General features: G+C 34.7%; 1 protein-coding gene across 2 annotated transcripts in view; it reads right to left on the reverse strand.

Annotated features, from left to right (window-relative positions):
* Positions 1 to 1,920: 1,920 nt before the first annotated feature.
* The window catches only part of MAN1A2 (mannosidase alpha class 1A member 2), a 171,864-nt gene continuing 153,251 nt past the window's right edge, over positions 1,921 to 20,533 (reverse strand). Inside the window, exons 13-14 of one of the 2 annotated variants that reach the window (XM_069480793.1) lie at positions 7,368 to 7,480; positions 1,921 to 1,971 (exon numbers count right to left, since the gene is read on the reverse strand). In XM_069480793.1, coding sequence (XP_069336894.1) covers positions 1,964 to 1,971; positions 7,368 to 7,480 — 121 coding nt within the window. In that variant the 3' untranslated portion in view covers positions 1,921 to 1,963. Of the gene's footprint in view, positions 1,972 to 6,277; positions 7,481 to 20,533 lie in introns of those variants that run through there. The other variant, XM_069480792.1, reaches the window with a different exon arrangement.

Genomic DNA, 20,533 nt, shown 5'->3' on the forward strand with positions numbered 1-20,533 from the left:
TTCTCCTCTTTATTTTTTTCTATCCCTTTAGAAATGATTAATCTGTTGCTGCTAACAAAAAACTAAAGTTGAAAGCTTAATTCAGAGTAGGTACATGGATTTTTCTCATTTAATTCTCCTAAAAATCCTATATTATCTCCCTTTTAGAGGCAAGAAAATTGAGATTTAGTAGAGGTAAGAAATTTGTCTTAGAAACTAGATCAGTGGTTACCAGGTGTTGGGAGAGGAAGGGAGCAATGAGGAGTTACTGCTTAAAGGTTACAGAATTTCTGTTTAGAATGATAAAAAAGTTTTGGAAATAGGGGTGATAGTTGCACATCATTGTTAATGTAATTATTAATGCTACTGAGTCGTACACTTAAAAATGGTTAATAAAGCAAATTTTATGTTATACATATCTTACCACAATAAAAAAATAAAAATTGGTGTTAGGTCAATCAAGAAGTAAAAGTGCAAGCTCACTCACTATCTGACATTCTTAACATTGCTATTTGCATATTGTCAGTTTCTTTGCAATGCAATGAAATAATGATGGAAATTTCAGATATCTGGCAGACAAAGAGAGGCCCAGATGTTTATCAAATTATAGTCATTCAGAGCTCCTTACTTCTTTTATCTGTAATTTTATCCAGGCCTGTTTTAGTTGCCTCTGAAAATATAAGTACAAAATTAATTTTGATACATCCACAATGTGATTTCTTAGTTTACAATTTTGATGGCTTGGTGCAATAGCTCACGTCTGTAATACTCCAGCACTTTGGGAGGCTAAGGCGGGAGGATTGCTTGAGCCCTGGAGTTCAAGACCAGCCTGGGCAACATAGTAAGACCTCATCTCTACAAAAAATTTAAAAATTAGCCAGACATGGTGCACACCTGTAGTCCTAGCTACTTGGGAGGCTGAAGCAGGAAGATCACTTAAGCCCAGGTGTAGGACGTTACAGGGAGCTATGATCGTGCCACTACACTTCAGCTTGGGAGACAGAAAAGACCCTGTCTCTAAATGAATGAATGAATGAATAAAATTTTGATCAAGTTGAAATCCACTGTGCCAGGAAGAATTAGACCTCAAGGATGTAAATTGGCTCTTATTTCAGAAGGCTTTACTACAACCTTATGGGACACTCCTGAGATACAGGGTTTAAAATATCCTGTGCTTTTACAGCACTGATGGAGCAAACCACTATCTATAGTCCAGCTGATCCCATTGCTCAAGCTCTTTTAGGCCTATATTTGCCCAAGAATCATTTAAGAAGGGTCAAGTCAGATTTAAATATGACAGAATGAGGTGCAGTGATTGAGGCAATTTTTAAGTTTGATCATCTCAGAGGCAGGACTATACTAGATCTTAGAGATAACATGCACAATCTATAAACATAAGTCTACAGTTTGTTTTCTTAAGATCAGTTGCAATAAAAATTACCCTCTAAGCATGCTCTTCAATTTTTACAACATCAAGAAATGTAGAGATTAGTTGATCCAAAAGAAAAACTCTGAATGAGAGACTGAAGACTACTGTAAAAGCCAAAGTTGCTCTTTTGTAGATAGGAAGAGATTAAACGGTTTGACATCAGTGGGTAAAAATGAAGGATAAACAAAGATATTTCACTTAAAGAACATCTTTATTTGATCTTTAATATACAATATTACCTTTAATTTGTAAAAATCACATAACGGAGGACATGACTAGAAACCAGTTCAGGAGCAGCCAGTGGGTACCAATTTGGGAGGTTATATTTTACCCGACGTATTAGTTTAGGGAAAAATTTTTATCAGTGAATTTGAGACCAGTGAGATTGAAGAATGGCATTTCAACTTCCAAATCCAGCAATTAAAATTGGGGATACTTTACTTAATCCAGCAAAAAATTCTAGATTTTCTAAAAAAATAATTTTTCCCAAAACAGAACTGGGTTTATCTTCATGAGGTTTTCTGGTATACAACTTGCAGTAGACTTCTGTAGCATTCAAACAGCTGCAAGAAATTTGTAATTATGTTTAAAATCTTCTGCATATTAATATGCATGTATGTGGGTATATGTGCTTGAGTACTCACACTTATATTCACACTGAGCTGAGGCAACCTTATAGTATGTTGGACCTAGAAAGACAGCTCATATATTATAATGTGGAAGAGACAATCTCTGTTTCCTCTATCATTCTGAATATAGGCTTCCCCTCCTCCAGATTTTCCAAAAATAGTGAAATATTTGATAAACTGCTTAGTGAAAAATCTATTATCTGTCAGAATGACTGGTACATTGCAATGTATATGCTAGTAATATGCTGTTGTCTAACTTCATGGGCAATTTTATGTAATTGCTGGGCTAAAACCAAGTTTGAAATGGATTAGTTGTTAAATAGTAAAAGTGTAAGGTTGAGGTATGCTTTAATTGAAAAATGATGCATACTGACATTCTGAAATAATGCTATTGACTTTTAAAGGAATTTAGGAGAATTATCAAAGAAAAGAGAAAGGGAACTCTCTTTTTGGACATATCTTTGTCTGTACTCCTCAGCCTCAGGATGTTCTAGAAGTAACAGGGACAGTACCCTTCTACAGTGGCTGCCTGTAGGCAATAGGAATAGTGGCTGCAAAACGGCAAATGAGGCACATAACTCATTTTCTTCTGCTCAGAATTTTTCAGAAGATTGGGTTCTGCAGCACAATATCAGAAATTCTTTCATATTCTTGTCACAGAGCTCTAAAAGTACCCAAGTGGATGAATTTCTGCAGCTCCAGCAATCTAGAGTCCTGGTCCAAGGATCAATGGGCAGGCAGAACGTGGAGAGAATATAATATCTAACACCACACACACCTTCGTTTTACATGGGGAATCTGGAATTACCGCATCAAATGACAAGGCGAGGATAACGGCTGAGAGCAGATACACCTCCCCCCAACACACTATCTTTTGTGATAGTCGTATCATCCTGAAACCTGAGCAGACTCCAGGAAAAGTGTATCTACTTTCTTTCAAGACCACAAAATATATAGCTTTAGGTTATACAAATACATACATATGAACTTCTTTTTGCTTTAAAAATGAATTACGTAAATCAAAAAACAGAAAAGATATGGATCAAAGGTTAGGGGGTCTTACAAATTAAACTTGGGATTAAGGTCAACAACTATGACCTGTGGGACAAATTCAGCCCTCCATCTGTTTTTATATATAGTTTTACTGGGCCACAGCTACACCCATTCATTTACATATTGTCAATAGTTGCTTTCACACTCTAACAGCAGAACTGAGTAATGAGAGAGACTGTATAGCTCCCATAGCCTGAAATATTTATTATCTTGCCCTTTCATAAAAGCTTGCTGACAGATTATAGATCAAAAAGAGCATCTCCATAATGATCTGAATGAGCCAAATAAAAAATCATCTTCACCAATGTTCTTGAACCAAAATAAAGTGGATTAAAATATCTCCATATCATCTGTGATTACTCAAATATTCTGTTTATAATTTGTGCAGCCAAAACCAGTTACCAACTGTGTTTGTTAATTAACAAACAGTATTAAAAATCTCTCTATGTATAATTGTATTTATGTATATGCCTGTATAAAGAGTGGATAAGGGCTAGCCAATTTGAGTGTAAGAAACCTAAAAGAAAATACGAACTAAAAATATTATTACTAGGAACTATTATTTGGAACTTAGAAATATTTTAGTATATTTTTCTTTATATTTAACAGCACAGGACCATCAGTAGGACCCATACCAGAGCAAAGACAACTTACAACTACAAGTTTTACTCATGAATTATGTGACAAAAACTTTTTGAATATAAAATAACCAGCACTTCTACAAAACATTGATTTTTAATTATGTAATTAAAGTGATATAGCAAAATAAGAATGTTTTTATCTCTAAAGTAAATATTTTAGTCAAAGCTGCATCAGAAATCAAATATTTCTTTGACATTTTCCAAGAGACTTTAGTTACTAACTACAATTATAGTAGTATTATATAGTAACACATTGTTTAAAATATATTATAAACCTTTTCCTCTTTAATTTATATGAAATATAAAATTAAGGATTTTATAACACGATTCATATTGGACAACATTTAAAGTGATACGAACTACTCTCATACAGAAAATGCCACTGGAATCACATAAAATGTTCTAATGCTTGAAAGTGCCAGGCACAACGCTTGGCATGTATTAGGTACTTCACAAATGTTTGTTCATTCATTCTCGCATTTACTCATGCGCTCATTCAAAGAAATTCAGGCTTAAGGAGAAACTGCATTATAGCAAGAATGGCAAGCACAACCTTTCTTCAGCAAATCTGGAGGTTTGACAAAGACTTTGGCAATGAAGAATGGAGAAGATGAGAGGATGATGATCAAAATTTCAAACTGCTTGGTTAAAATCTACCAAGTGAAGCCCTGGGTTGCCCTAGATGACATTATAGAGAATCAGGGTCAATATTCCACAAAAAGAATGTATTCCTTCAATACCCACACTTTACTTTTACATACAAACATCTGCTCACAAGCAGGAATATGTTGGTGTTAGAGAGACATAAAATGTGCAACCTACCAAGAAGTAAGAACCTCCTGACTGGGGATTTATTTTTCTGCTCTGAGATTTCTTTTTGGTTAGGGACCCATTCGCTTAGTTTTAACAACTTTATACTGGTCATATTAAAAACAAAAAAATCTGGTTTGAACCAAAAAGTGTGATTCTAAATTGATGAGAAATAAATGTAGAAGGTAGAGGGGTATTTGACACTCTATTTTTTTCTTTTATGTACCAACTGATCTGTCTATTCCGCACATTTGTGCCAAAGGCACAAGGTGAGGTGTCAGCTCTTTGAGGCGGCACCTGGAAAGGAGCATTTCCGGGCTCCTTGCAGAAGATCTTATAAATGCAATGAGTATTACTTAACCTGAGAAATAAGGTCTACAAAATGCAAAGGGCTGTAAAGGACAGAAAAAAGTAAATACTCTTGGAAACTAAGCAGAATATGGGATAAGGGTTGATCTTGGAGGAATAATTAAAAAATCTGTAACAAAAATAAAACGACACTGGCAAGTCATTTGTAGCTGACTTCAACTGCCTTTGGTATTCTGAGAAGAAAAAAATGGAACCACTGTTATAAGGTCTAGTTTTATCATCACAAAGAAAGTGGGGTCATGAGGAAGACTCCTCCACTGTCCCTCTCAAGTTCTTTGCCTGTACCAGAACTGACCCTGCTTGTACACTGTCTTCTCCTAAGCTCTGGTCATCTGAGTAACACAAACAGAGCAGTTGGGGGTAGGGATTCTGTTCTCCTCACCCCTTGAGAAGTTCCTGGGGAACCCAGGTCCCTTTACTCTGCATTCTTCTAAACAAAGTGAGAGAGAGTTCATTGCCATCTGCACAGCTGCTCTGGGACTTTGCCAACTCAAGTTTTTTGCTTTTTCTTGGTGATTCATAAGTGGGCTTGTGCTATTTTTAGGTGGAAGGCTAACTTTTTTTTGAGAACCAAACACTTTCCCTTTTCTAAGGTTGTAGTCATCTACCATTCACATTTAAAAGTTTTAAATGTTCAAGTAGTAAAAGATATTACAATTTCAAAATATGTGCTAAAATTTAACTCTCTTAAAGACTTAATTTGGGGGTGACTTTCATTTATAGGTCATTGGCTGTACTGTAAGGACTGTTTGATCATGTGTGGTATAAGATGACCTATTTTAGAAAATATTTAATTATATTAACTTACTAAATCTTTTCCCAACTTAAATCTACAAGCTAAGAGAAGTTTAAAAAGAACAGTTATCAAACAAGGAAAACAGGTTTTCAGAATTCTAAGGTGGGCTTCTTGTACAAAATTTGTTTCATGAAATTTTCAAATTCAGAGTAAATATGAGACTAATTATACTGTTTCTAACTTTTATTAATGTCAATGGAAGTTGTCTATAGTAAATCAAAATAGAAAAAAGTGTCTTGCACTGTCACATAAATTCAAGGGACAAAAAATATATAAGCACTAGATATTTATTTTACATTATAGTTCTTGATAAAATTTAAGTTCTTCCTGGCAAAATATAAAGAACTAGTACTTCTTTAAAAACAAATACGAATGCAAAACCTACTTATGGTAAGAGAAAGTACCTTAAATATATTCCAATTTTAGTGTAATATGATTAATTATATCACACTTTGATCACTAAAAATTATTTTGAAGCAATTCTCATTAATTCTTTGGATTTCTATAAATATCCTTAGAGAAAATAAAAAACATATAGTATCTGTGAATAGCTCACTTATCTGATGAGACAATCAAGAATCCCCTAGCCCCATTCCAGATAGAATATTTAAGAAAGTTTCACTGTTTTGTTTTTGCTTTTAGTTGTAAAAGTAATTTAGTTTATCAAGGCAAATTCAGAGCTGCATAACAGTATAGCTTTGCCAAGCCACATAAATAAATTGAGTGACTCTATTAACTTTATTATAACATTTAAGTGGATGAACTTTACTTGGTAGATTTGTTGGTTCAGAAAAATAAACTACCAACAAAACCAAGGATTTCTTTTAGAACAGGTTTCAAGGCAACAAACTGTGGCATTTCCCCCACTTTTTGTCATGCTACCAACACGAGACTGCACTGCATGCACAAAAATCCCAAACCCAGGCTCATAAGTAGTGGTTATGATAAATAGCAGTTTCAGTGATTCCATATGGAGACAAAGACTTGAAGAATATTCTTTGTGAGATCATGCCCCCAGAGAAAGTTAAATTTAACCAAGAAATTTCAATGAAATAGATTGGGATTTGAAATGGTTGCCAGTCTGGTCATCCAATGGGGAACCTGAAAATTCAGACAGGGACAGGTACTTCTGTTCCTTTTTCAAGTCTTCTTGTCACTGATGCGGTTATACTATTCTTTTGTTCTTATTTATCTTAGTTCATTCCATTATTAGAATGAAGAAAAAAGGGATAAACAATGTGTAAATATTTGATTTGAAAGCTGCTCCACTGTAGGAGGAAACAAACACATAACTGGTTCCAAAGGCCATCTTTATTCCTGCAAGGTGCTCTATATTCTTGGCTTGCTCTTAGGAAGTCTAGCCTCCAAGACTTTAAAACAATACAGTTGTAATAGGAATCATTTTCCATGTGATCACCTCATTAAGAATCAAAGCACATACCAGAACATGTTTTGGTCAGGTATAAAATGGAATAATTTCAAAGTTGATATATCTACAAGTTGAAAAGTCTTTCGGGGAATAGTTTCACCCTGCCACGTTGACTTAGAGGTCCAGGTTTTCAAAAGCTGCCTCTCCAGACTAATTCTATAGTGGTCCATGTAAACAAAACACAGGTGAGAATCGTCCTTCTGGAGCTGCTTTCATCGAACAGCAGGATTACCTGAAAGTGTGGTGTTGGCTAAATGTAACACAGGCAGAGGGTGAGCCTCTGTATTGAACACCCAGTGGTCTAAAGGTAAAAGGTCATCACCCGAGAACAGCAGATACAAATATCTGAAAATAAAAAGGGGACACATGAGCTTCAATTAGAATTAAAGAGATCAAGTGAGCTCAGTTATTATAACAGAGAAAATCAATAACCTATTTTAAGCAGCTTTGATTAAAAACATCACAGAAATGAACCTCAGTCACCCAGATGATCTAAAACACAAAGACAATATGTTCCAGAATAGTGCATAAAAATACCAGTAGGATGAACTAGACCTGATGAAATAAAATAGTTTTCTGAAAAAATTCCACATATTTTCTTCTGAAGCACATAAAACAACAATGCTGTAAAATGGCATAAAACAAACCATTTCATAATTTTTCAAAGACATTCTTTTAAAAATCACATAATATTAATCACATGTTCTGGCAACTTGTAAAGCTCATAAAGAACTAGAAATTAATTCATATTATTATAATAAACAACAAAGGAAATGAGTAAAGTATATTGTTTGGACCCAGCAAAGACTTTTACTCTACTCCTCTTAGTACATTAGTAGTTATAGTTTTTCAGTTTTTGGAGCAGGTGTGGCAAGCTGTTAAATAAAGGTTTCAGAAACATTAATAAATTATTAAAACTTCTGTAAATCCATATAAACTCTTCAGAGGTAATAGAACTGTTTATATGAAGGCAAGGATCCTGACCTCTCCATGAGCACTGAAAGCCACAGTAGTCACTTGGAAATTTAAAAATTATAGGTCAATACACACAATGATTCTTACTTACAATGTCAGAAAAATTCCAATCTGAATTTTATTAGGGGATCATCAAAGTGAATATAAAAACCAACTATATAGAGCTAAGACAATCTGGGCTCTAACTCTTGATCTTCAGTAAAGAATTTATTTTTAAAATAGGCATGTTAACATCTTTTCTGATTACTGGTATAGTTCTGGATGAGAAAGTAAAAACATATAGCACTGAGGTAAATGGAGATTACGTATCAACTTTATGATTAGTAAAGCTGGAATGGAGAGTAACAGGGCTGCCTACCTCACTCTCCAATTCTAGAGCTTGAGACCTGCTTGACTCTGATTTATTCACCAGCTTGCAGGCAAAGTTGGAACTAAAAACACAAACTTAATTGGACATAGCAAGAGACTCTGCTTGGTCTGCTTACCATATGGATACCAGAAGCACAAGCACTTGGTGTCCTGAGTACATGTATGTCCAGGAGAGCTATGTTCTGTGCAACTCCATGTAGTTTTCCTGCCTTCTGGTTAAATGTGGGCTAAAGGATGTCAGATATGTCCTAATCTCATCACTTGTGGGAGAAATGAGTGAAAGACTAGAGAGAAAAAATGCAAGAGTTTCCTACAATGTGATTCCTTTCCATTGGGGAGGCTATGGAAGTACCTCAGGTAAACAAATGTTTTGAAAATTCATGTCCACCTGCAATTTAAGAATGTGAACATTCTATTTGGAAATAGGGTCTTTGCAGTTGGAAATACTATAAATAGTTAAGGATCTCAAGATAAAATTATCTTGGATTTAAGGTGGATCCTAAACCCAATAACTCATGTCTTTATAAGAGAAAGGAGAGGGAGATTTGGACCTAGAGACACACAGGGAAGGTGGCCGTGTGAAGATGGAGGCAAAGATTGAAGTTATGCTGCTACAAGCCAAGGAATGTCTTGGGAAAGACCTGATTTTGGGATTCAGGTCTCCAGAACCCTGAAAGAAAAAATTTTTGTCATTTTAAGCCACCAAGTTGGTGGTAATTTGCCTTAGGAAACTAATACAACTTCCATTCCTACTCTCTAGAATACCCCTGGCCATAAAACATTGCTGCTTGGTCCTGGGGGTTTGGAACAGGACTGATCACTTCTTGGAGAATCAAATAATCCCTAGAAAACAGGGCTGACACTAGACTTTATGTCTAAGTATATGTGTTTTGTTATGAATATAAAAATTCATGACAAAATCAATGTTTGAAGCCAAAGTAATATAGCTACACAACTCCTTTTAACCTTGAATTACACATTCTATGACTTAATATACCATTATTGATTGAAATTTAAGATATCTGACCTGCATCTTAAAAATAAAACAATTAGGGAAGTGTGATCTTGGCTGTGGAAGTTGAGAAAACTCTAAATTAACTATAAGACTAAATTAACTATAAGTCTAAATTAACTATAAGACTACTAGATTTTTTTTTCTGTAGCAAGGATATTTTTGTAATTGTAGTTCAAAGTTAGGTAACAGATGATGACAAATAACCTTGACAAAAGCCTGTAGGTATATAAAAAGGTGCTTTTAAGTATCTCAGTTTTACCAGACGTTTTTAGTTCTTGCTTACTCTTTAGAGCTATTTTTAAATGCTGTTCAGAAGCATACTTTATCTTTCTCTTATCTAACCACCAAGGCATTCAGAGGAGGTGGTGGTACCATAAGTTATCTCAATGTAAGTTTTGGTTAACACCAAAAATAGTAAAGCTTTACAGAAAGAAAAGTCAACCAAATCTAAGGAGAAACATGAGGGTCTATAGAGAAATTATAAGGCTACAAGAACTACCCAAACCAAGGTGCCCTTACTTAGTCCTTTAATGGACTTGAGGAATTTTTTATTCTTTTTCACAACTACCAATGCAATGGCAATGCTTCAGTGTGTTACAGATAGATGTTACAACTCTAAAAAGGCTTGCATTGGGACTACATGTAACTCATAAGAAAAACTTACATTGTTTGAAAAATAATTTACTTAAACCTTCTATTTCATTTATAGTTCTAATGCCTAAATAATGTCTTTTGGAATGGATTAAAAAACCTATCAAATTAAACTGAAGATATTCAGTGGAAATTATATTCTAAAAGATGATACAATAAATAATACAATTATTAACCCTCCAAAAGATTTGTCCTTCTCTGTCCTTCTTTCTTTCTCAAATCTTTAATTTGTTTTTGGGGGTAAAAGGGTAAGAAAAAAAATATTCAAACAAATTTGGGTATATAATGGATTCAAATGGAAAATGTACATTTTTACAATAAACTGGAGGAAGCAGGCATTTCTGGTATGCTACAATGGTTTAGGCTTTCTTTGTCTTCAGATCTAAGGGAGATAGGGAGAATTCATTTTCCTCTGCCTTTAGGGGTTAAATAAGTTAGGATGATTTTGCCTATAGGATACAGAATACCTAAACTACATAAACAACTGGGGTTATCTCGTATAACAAAAAGCCCAGAGGTAGACTGTAACAAAGGTTGGTTTATTCAGCTCTGGGTTTCATAAAGTTAAATATAAAAAATAGTAAATTTTTTCTGGGTGCCAAAAGAGAGAGACCTTTTTCTCCCTCCCTTTTCTTGGATCTTGCTTTGAGAAAACTTGTAAATGCCTCTTTGATATGTATGTAAATCTCCTATAAACCTAATAAGACTCCAGCCAGCTTTGCATCATAGGTATGTTTTTCTTAAAGGCCAGGAGCCATGTCTTTGAAATATAAATATAAAGAAGATAGCATCCCTATCTCCCAGTCACTGTGGGATATTAACTTGGGTACCTTTGTCCAAGTTGTAACTACCTCCTTGTCATAAAGACAGAAGTTTTATTTTTAACTCTGGATACACGGCCACCCCAATTACCATGCGAATTCAGAATGTATAACAAATGGTGCTGTTAAGTACTCTTATAAAAGAATATGTTATCATTTATGTTCAGAACACGTATGCAATGGATTGTACCTGCCTAGTTATATAGAAAGGTGAGATTTCTTTCTGTCTTTGCAATCTCATTAGTGGATTGCCTGTAATGTGAATTGTGGTCTGGTTTAATGTTCATTCAATGATAAAACTGTTTTCTTTCTCTGCTACACTTGTGGACAAAGTTTTCTAGAATGGTAGGAGATTTTATTTTTATTTTTCTCCCTCAGTATCTTCATGTGCTTTGTGTTGCTATAATAAAATACCTGAGAATAGGCAATTTATAAAGAACAGGAATTTATTTCTCACAGTAATGGAAGCCGGGTAAGTCTGTGATCGAGATGTGGGCAGGCCTGGTTGTCTGGTGAGGGCTGCATTGTCCAGAGGGAAGGAACGCTATGTCCTCATATGGTGGAAGGCAGAAGGGCAAGAAGGACAAACTCCTTCTATCAAGCCTTTTGATAAGGGTGCCTAATCCCATTCATAAGTGAGGAGGCCTCGTGGCCCGATCACCTCTTAAAGATCCCACTTGCTAATACTATCACACTGGCAACATCCAAATTTTGGAAGCGACACATTCAAACCATAATACCCAGTAATTCGGATCTTCATGATTTTCTTGGCTTTCTTTTCAGGTTTGTTTATAAGATATTCCATGACTTACATCTCCACAAAAGAAGTTCAACATCAGAAAGGAAAAGGTGATCTCTCTTCAGGTGTGGGCCTATTGTGACATTCTAATAGGTGTGTAGTTTTAATTTTCACTACTGATGTTGAGCATCTTTTCATGTGTTTATTCATGATCATTATATCATCTTTGGTGAAGTGTCTATTCAGATCTTTTCCCTGGTTTTTAGTTGGATTGCATGTAATCTTATTGTAGAGTTTTGAGAATTCTTCATATATTCTAGATACAAGTCCTTTATCAGATAAATGCTTTGCAAAGATTTTATCCTAGTCCATGGCTTGTCTTTTCATTCTCTTAACAATGTCTTTTCAAGACCAGATGTTTTTAATTTTGAGACCAATTTGTTCTTCTATGGATTATGCTTTTGGTGTCATACCTAAAAAATCTTTGCCTAACCTAAGGTCACAAAGATTTTCTCTTATATTTTCTTCTAAAAGTTATATTTTTTAGGTTTTAAATCTAGTCTATGGCCAATTTTGAGTTGATTTTTGTATATGAATACAGAAACCCAATTGTTCCAGCACCTTCTGTTTAAATGCCTATCCTTCTTCATTGAATTGCCTTTGTATTTTTGTCAAAAATCAGTTATTCATACATGTATGGGTTCACCCACCCCATGGACTCTCTGTTCTGTTCCACTGATATATATATCCATCATCACACCATAATCACACTGTTTTGATAATTCCAGTTTTATTTAAGTTTTCAAATCAGTACTAGGTTTGCCACTTTGTTCTTTTTCAAACTTGTTTTGGTTATTCTAGGTCCTTTGCATTCCCATATGAATTTATAAATAGCTCGTCAATTTCCACAAAAAAAATTGGTTGCTGGGATTTTGATTGAGATCTCACACAATCTACATATCAATTTGGGGAGACTTAAAGTCACCAAGTGTTCAGAATCACGAACAAAGTGTACTTCTCCATTTATTTAGGTCTTCTTTAAATTCTCTCAGCAGTGATTTTAGTTTTCACTGTATAAGTATTTCACATTTTGTCAAGATTTACCCCTAAACATTCCACATCTCTATGTTATCGTGATTTTTTTTAGTTGCAGTTTCTGATTGTTCATTGCTCACATATACAGTTGATTTTAAGATAATAATCTTGTATCTGTAACTCCGCTAAATTCACTTAGTAGTTCTAATAACTTCTGGTAAATTCCACAGGATTTTCTACATGATCATATTCTCTATGAAAAAAGATAGTTTTGTTTCTTCCTTTCTAGTCTGGAAGTCTTTTGCTTCCTTTTCCTTATCTGACTGCACTGGCTACAATCTCTAGCACAATATTAAACAGAAGTGAAGAAGGCAGACATCCTTGTCTTGCTCCTGATCTTAGGGGAAACACATTCAGTTTTTCAATGTGATGTTAACTGTGGGTTTTTCATATATGCCCTTTAACAGGTTAAGGAAGTTTCCTTCTGTTCCTATTTTGCTGAGAATTTTTATCAGAAATGAATGTTAGATTTTGCCAAAGGATTTTTCTGTATCTATTGAGATAGTAATATGGTTTTTCTTTGATTTGTTCACTGACTGATTTTCAAATGTTAAATCAACCCCCCATACCTGGGATAAATCCACCTGGACATGATGTATTATGTATTTAACATGTCGAATTTGATTTGCCCAAATCTTGTTTAGTTATATCTATGCTCATGAGTTATACTGGTCTTGTTTCTGATAAGAACTTTGTCATTCTTTTTTTAATTTTCTTCTTCATTGTTTTACTTTTTACCAATTTTGCTTTCTTGTGCTAATATTTTTACTTTTCACAGAATGGTTTCACCTCATAGAAAATGTGGGCCAGCTGCTATATTTCATCATGTAAGAAAACATACACAATTTACAATATATTTCATTCTCTTCATTAACATGTTTTTATTAGTGAATGTATACTTGTAAAAGTGATTTGAATAGTGATTTTCCAAGAACAATGTGAAAAGTACAAACAGTTTTATCTTTTCTCCAGTACCCATTGCCAAAGGGTATTTGCTGCTAAATAATGTTTTCTTTTACTCGCAGGCAGATCATGTTGACACCTTTTGTTTTTTTTTTAATTATGCATTTTCATTGGGCAATCTGATGAGCTTTAAGCTCATCTGAAAAGTTTTTGTTGTTGTTTCATTATAAATTCTTGATTCTTCAGCATTCTGAGTCAATCCTAGGTGGTAAATATTTTTGTTTTTACCAAATTCATGAGATGCCATGACATAAAGATCCTTCATAAAATTACTTTAAGCCCTTCAAATTCCTGTATCAGCAGCGAGTTTTAAAATTCCATGGTTATTACTCTGTCATATTTATATTTGCCACTTTTTACCTAACTTGTCTTTTTCCTCTAATTGCTTTTAAGATTTTTTTCCTTTATCACTGATTTCGAGCAATTTGATTATAATGTACCTTGGTGAAGTTTTCATGTTTCTTTTGCTTGGAGTTTGTGAAACTTCTTGGATTTGTGGGTGTATAGTTTACATCAAGTTTGGAAAGATTTTGGCCATTATTTCTTCGAGTATTTTTTTGCCCACCCTCTTAGAATCTTCTCTTCTTTGGAGATTCCAAGTTCATATATTTTAAGCCATTTTAAGTTGTCACTGATGTTCTTTTTATTTTATTTTTTTTCTTTCTTTTTTTTTTTGCTCTTATTTCATTTTGGATAGTTTCTATTTTAAGTCTTCAAATTCATTAATTTTTACTTCTGCAATGGCTAATGTGCTAGTAATCTCAGCTGGTCTACTTTTTCAACTCAGACATTATAGTTTTTGTTTTGAGAAATCTGATTTGGGTTTTTGTAACTTCCATGTCTCCACTTAACTTTTTGAATATATAGAACATAGTTATCATGTCATTGTCCACTAATTGTAATAGCTGTATTAGTTCTAAGTTGGTTTCAACTGATTCTTTGCATTATTGGTTATATTTTATGGTCTCTCTGCATACACATTAATCTTTAACTGGATGCCAAACATTTAACTGGATGCCTGAATTTTACCTTGTTGGGTACTGAATATTTTTATAATCCTATAAATCTTGAGGTTTTTTTTTTTTTCAGGAATGTAGTTGGGTTACTTAGAAACAGTTTGATCCTTTCAAGTCTTGTTTTCATTATTATGAGGATGCAAAAGCAGATGATTATTCCTCAACACTGAGGCAGGACTTTCCCTGAGTACGCTTCCCAGTGCCCCTGAATTATGCATTTTTCTAGTCAGGTTTCTAGTAACAGGCACTGTTCCTGGACCTGTGTGGATGCCAAAAACTTCCCTTTAATCCTCTTGGATAATTCTTTCCCTCATCATCAGGTAGGTTCCCTGGGTTCTTTCTCTGTGCAGCTCTCCCCTCTCTCGTACTGTCCTGGAAGCTCTAGGTACCTTAGTTTCTCCATACTCACAGCTCTGTCTCCTCCAGGAGTCTTCTGGGCCTTGTCTCAGGCCCCTTTCCCTGTGTTATGTCCCAGAAACCCTATCGAGACAGGCAGCTGGGGCAATCACGGGGCTCACCTCATTTGTTTCCCATCTCTCAGGGATCACTGTCCTTCATTGCCTCCTACCTGGTATTTTGAAAACCATTGTTTCATATATATATTTTTTTATCTGTTCAAGTCAAGTGGAAGGGTAAATCTTGTTCTGTATTTGTAGTAAGTAGAAGTTCTACTTGTCCAATTCGAGAGACTCTGTCGAACAATTTACTGAATGCCATGTAAATATGTTTATGGAATCCCCTACCCTCATGTCTATTATTAACCAATCCAAAAAGAACATTAGAGATGGTCCAGCAAAAACTTGTTCTCAGAAATCCTTTCTGACTCTTCATGATCACCAGTTCTTATTCATATCAAGGTTCTACTACAATATTGATTTTGAAATAATCAATATTAAAATTTTAGGAATGATGGAAGGAAACACTGCAGAGTAAGAAGGAAATAATTTTAAAGAAGGGAAAAGTTGGACTGGGAAGGAGTTGAAGGAGAGGAGGTTGCAATTAAAGTGTGGGTGGGTGCTTTGCACTTTATTTTGTGATTTCCTTTTTAGCATGCATTTGTTTTTATTCTGGTGAAAAACACATAACATAAAATTTACCATCTTTACCATTTTAAAGTATGCAGTATATTATTCACAGTGTTCATCTTGCAAAACTGAAACTCTACACCATTTAAACAACAGTCTTCCTCCCTCTGCTCCAAGTCACTAGTAGTCACCATTCTACTTTCTGTTTCTATAAATCTGACCACTTTAGATACTTCATGTAAGTGGAATCATACAGTATTATTCTTTTTTGTGACCAATTTATTTCACTTAGCTTAATGTCCTTAAGGATCATCCATGTTGTTGCTTCCCTGATTTTGATTCTAGAATTCTACTACTTCTCCTAGTGAATATACTTGACTCAGTCTATTTTTCTTACTTTTTTTTAAAAAAAGGTATCTTCTCAAGCTGGATCCCTCTTTTCACAAAATGACTTTCTGTATTACCTTAGCTATTAACATTTTACATACCACCAAGCATCATTTTCAGTCTTTCTTCATGACTACTCTATCCCTCACCGACATTCCCTTCTCTGGATTCCCAAAACATTTATATTCTGTTTAGCACTGAGTACAGTCATCTCTCAGTACCCATGAAGAATTGGTTCCAGGACCTCTCAGAAATACCAAAATCCTTATATGCTCAAATACCTGATATAAAATGGCACAGTATTTGCATATAACTAATGCACACCTTTCCATATACTTTAAATCATCTCTAGATTATGCATAATACCTAATACAATGCAAGTTCTATGTAAATTATTGTTATACCATGTTGTTTAGGGCATAAGGACAAAAAAAAAGGTATGTACATGTTCAGTACAGAGGTCATTTTTTTTTTTTAAATATTTTCAATCCATGGTTGGTTGAATCCACGGATATGGAACCCATGGATATAAAGGGCCAACTGTATACATACTTTGTACTTTTATTGAATTTGTCCATGCCTAGATTTCTTAACTAGACTGAAAGTTCCTCCTGGGTAATATATAATATGTTTCATATGCTTTAATTCTCAAACAGCACAATTCTGAGAAAGCAGGTGCTTAATAAATACTTATTGATTTGACTTAATTTGCCTCCAGGAGTAAGTGAGCAGAGAATAATAGAGAATAGGGATTTGATGCTACTTTTCTTACCCAGCTGGAAAAACAGTCTTCTCATGGTTAGGAGGTTAACTTCAAGATACAGTTACAGACAAGATAAAAGATAAACTGAAGGGAATAGTGGCTTTGTTTTTTCAGTCTTCTCTGTTTACCAATTTTTCCCTTATCTAAGAATCCTCACCCCCAATGATCCCATTTGAGTCCCATCTTTCTCCCAAATATATCACTTTACACTTTGCTTGCAAACTTAAAAGTCATACTACTTTTGATGTTTTGTTGACAAAACCACTATTAGAACTTCTTTAAACTTGCTTCAAAACCTTGTTCACTGGAGAATTAGCTTTAACAGTCTGATAGCTAGCTAACTATGCAGTCATTTGCTTATACTAAGAATAATGTCACAGGCAAATGACAACAGCAGCAGTAAAAAAGAGAACTAGAACTATTTGAGAATATCACAGCATTAGTAATAATACCTATCCTGTATAATAACTTACTAGCATTTCCCCCCTTTCCCCAATATTTTATTATAAAACCTTCAAACTGGCCGGGCGCGGTGGCTCACGCCTGTAATCCTAGCACTCTGGGAGGCCGAGGCGGGTGGATTGCTCAAGGTCAGGAGTTCGAGACCAGCCTGAGCGAGACCCCGTCTCTACTAAAAATAGAAAGACATTATATGGACAACTAAAAATCTATATAGAAAAAAAATTAGCCGGGCATAGTGGCGCATGCCTGTAGTCCCAGCTACTCGGGAGGCTGAGGCAGTAGGATCGCTTAAGCCGAGGAGTCTGAGGTTGCTGTGAGCTAAGCTGACGCCACGGCACTCACTCTAGCCTGGGCAACAAAGTGAGACTCTGTCTCAACAAAAAAAAAAAAAAAAACAAAAAAAAAAAAAAAAAAAAAAAACCTTCAAACAGAAACATTAAAAGAATTTTATAGTGAAAGTCATATATATTTACCTCCTAGATGCTACAAGTTGGTATATTTTCTGTATCACAAATCTATTACTCTATTCATGTATTACTAGCTTTCTTTATAATACAATATTCTCTCTTTTAAAAAGTAGCTAATTAGCAAACCAAGCTAAATATCAAGAAAAACTTGCTTAGTAACATTGTTTGCAAAAGGAGTACTAGAAGTCTCAATAGATTTTTTCTTAAAACCACGACAAAGGACAATAAACTGCAGGCAACAGTATCTACTCCAGTTTTGAGAAAATGACTGTTGTCTGTTGCCACCACCTTTAATTTCTATATTTCTGCTTTTTTAAGAAACACCATATTAAAGATATTTAGAATTTTATTTAATAATAGCAAATTATTTCATAATGATTAGTTATTTATAATAGCAAATTAGATGAAATTACTTTTAAGGGAAGAATTAAAAAATTACTAGAAAGAAAAAATTAAGAGCAAAATACTTAAATTTAATCAAATGGCAAACACAATTTTATTTTTCTGATTCCTTTAAAAAAGATTTTTAACATAAAAAATATTATGCTGGAAAAGAAGCCAGGCACAAAATAAAATTTATTGTGGTAAAAAACACATAACATAATTTATCATTTTTTTTAAGAGATGAGGTCTTGCTATATTGCCACAGCTGGCCTCAAACTCCTGGGCTCAAGTAATCCTCCAGCCTTAGCTTCTTGAGTAGCTGGGACTACAGTCACATGCTACCACACCAAGCTTAACTGCTTTTAAATGTACAGTTCATTGGTGTCGAGTATATTCACCTATTCATCTTCATCTTGCAAAACTGAAACTCTACACCCTTTAAACAACACCTCTCCTTTTCCCCTTCCCCAATACTGTATGATTCAAATTATATAAAATTCTGGAACAAGCAGTTTTAGAGTTCTACCGTGACAGAAAGTGGACAGGAGTTTGGGGATGGGGGGGACCTGACTGCAAAACTAGGATGGAAATGTTTCATATATTAACAGGGTGGTAGTTACCCAGGCCTACACATTTGCCAAAATGCAATGAACTGTACACTTAAAATACTTCAATAAAGATGATTTTTAAAAGTTAAAAAGCCAAAAAGACTAATGGACAAGGAAGGAAATGGAAATTAACCTTATTGTGTTACTGCCATACAAATACAATTTGGGTTATAGCTCCCTCTACTGTAGCAAAAGAAATTGGCAAGGATATTTCAAAGTATACTGTTCTGAAACTAAAAAAATGCTTATATTAAATAGTACAAGTGAAATTCACTGTGTTTCCCAGTGCCTAATATTTGGATTGCACTGTGACATGTCCTAAGAGGGATTAAAAAATGTAGTGACCATAGTTCCGGTCCTTCAGTATTCCTATCTGAAAAGACTAGACTACATAAATAGAGCAGTTAAGCAATGATCACCTGACTTCATGGTATGCGAGCTTCCTTGTCAGTATAGTTAATTTCTTGATCCCTAATTGCTTCCATAAATGTTTTACTGAGTCATAAATGTCAATGGTTCTCAAAATGTGATTCCCCCAGAACAGCAGCATCAACACCATCTGGGTAGAAATGCAAATTCTTAGGCCTCACTCTGGACCTGTTAATCAGAAACTCTGGTGATGGAGCCAGCATTCTGTTTTAAGTAGTCTTCCACGCGATTCTGATGCGTGCCCAAGTTTGAGAACCACTTCTCTAGGTCACCAACTCTGTGTACCTTCTAACCAGAAGTACAAGTTAGTTGATACCATTTCTGCTTTTCTACTTCATGTGGGCATCTGAACCTTTGACACCACTGAAAACAGATCTATGTCTCTGACTCTCCAAGTTTTCACACTCTGCTTAGGAACGTTTCTTCTTGCTTTAACAATTCCTTGACTCATTATTAGCTACTTCCTAGTACTAACTGAATTCTGAGATCAATCCCTCAGCCCCAGCCAGGAAATACAGTAGGTATATTATTTTCTTCTCCTTCCTACTTCTGTTTTTACAAGATCTTACAAAATTGCTATTTTTCGGCTGTCTCTCTTAGAACCAAATGATTCAATCCTTTATTCAACAAATATTTAATGAAACATGTACTGTATGTGTAGCTCCCCCGTAGATGCTGGGTATACAATAATAACCAAAATATACAAAAATATTGTAAACTCTTCATAGAGTTTACATTCTGATTGGTGAATGCTTAAGGAAATTACATGCTATGTTAGAAGACAGGTGCTATGGGGAAAGTAAAGTAAGGAAAAATGAGTAAGTGAGCACTCTGTAATTTTATATATTATAGAATGATTAAAAATAATATAATTAAAAACTACTACTTAAGAGCCATCAGAGTATAGCTACAAACATTTTTTTTTCTTACATAGTAAAGACTAAAGATTTATTCAACAAATTTAATACCTATTTACTGAGTGCCTCATATGCTACGTGCTGGGGAGGTCAGAGTAGGTAAAAGGAAAAGTATCTACAGTTATGAAGTTTACCTTCTACTCGTAGAAGACATAAAAAATACACACACCTATGTCAGGTGGTGATAGTGCTATGAAGAAAAATAAAGCAGGGTAAGGGGAGAGAATAATGAAGGGTACAGATGACACACAAGGGCGTACTTTCACAGGCAGGCACTTGAAACACATAGCAATTATAAGCTAGGGAGAGGGC

This window comes from Eulemur rufifrons, chromosome 8 (assembly GCF_041146395.1).
Source record: "Eulemur rufifrons isolate Redbay chromosome 8, OSU_ERuf_1, whole genome shotgun sequence".
Lineage (NCBI taxonomy): Eukaryota > Metazoa > Chordata > Mammalia > Primates > Lemuridae > Eulemur > Eulemur rufifrons.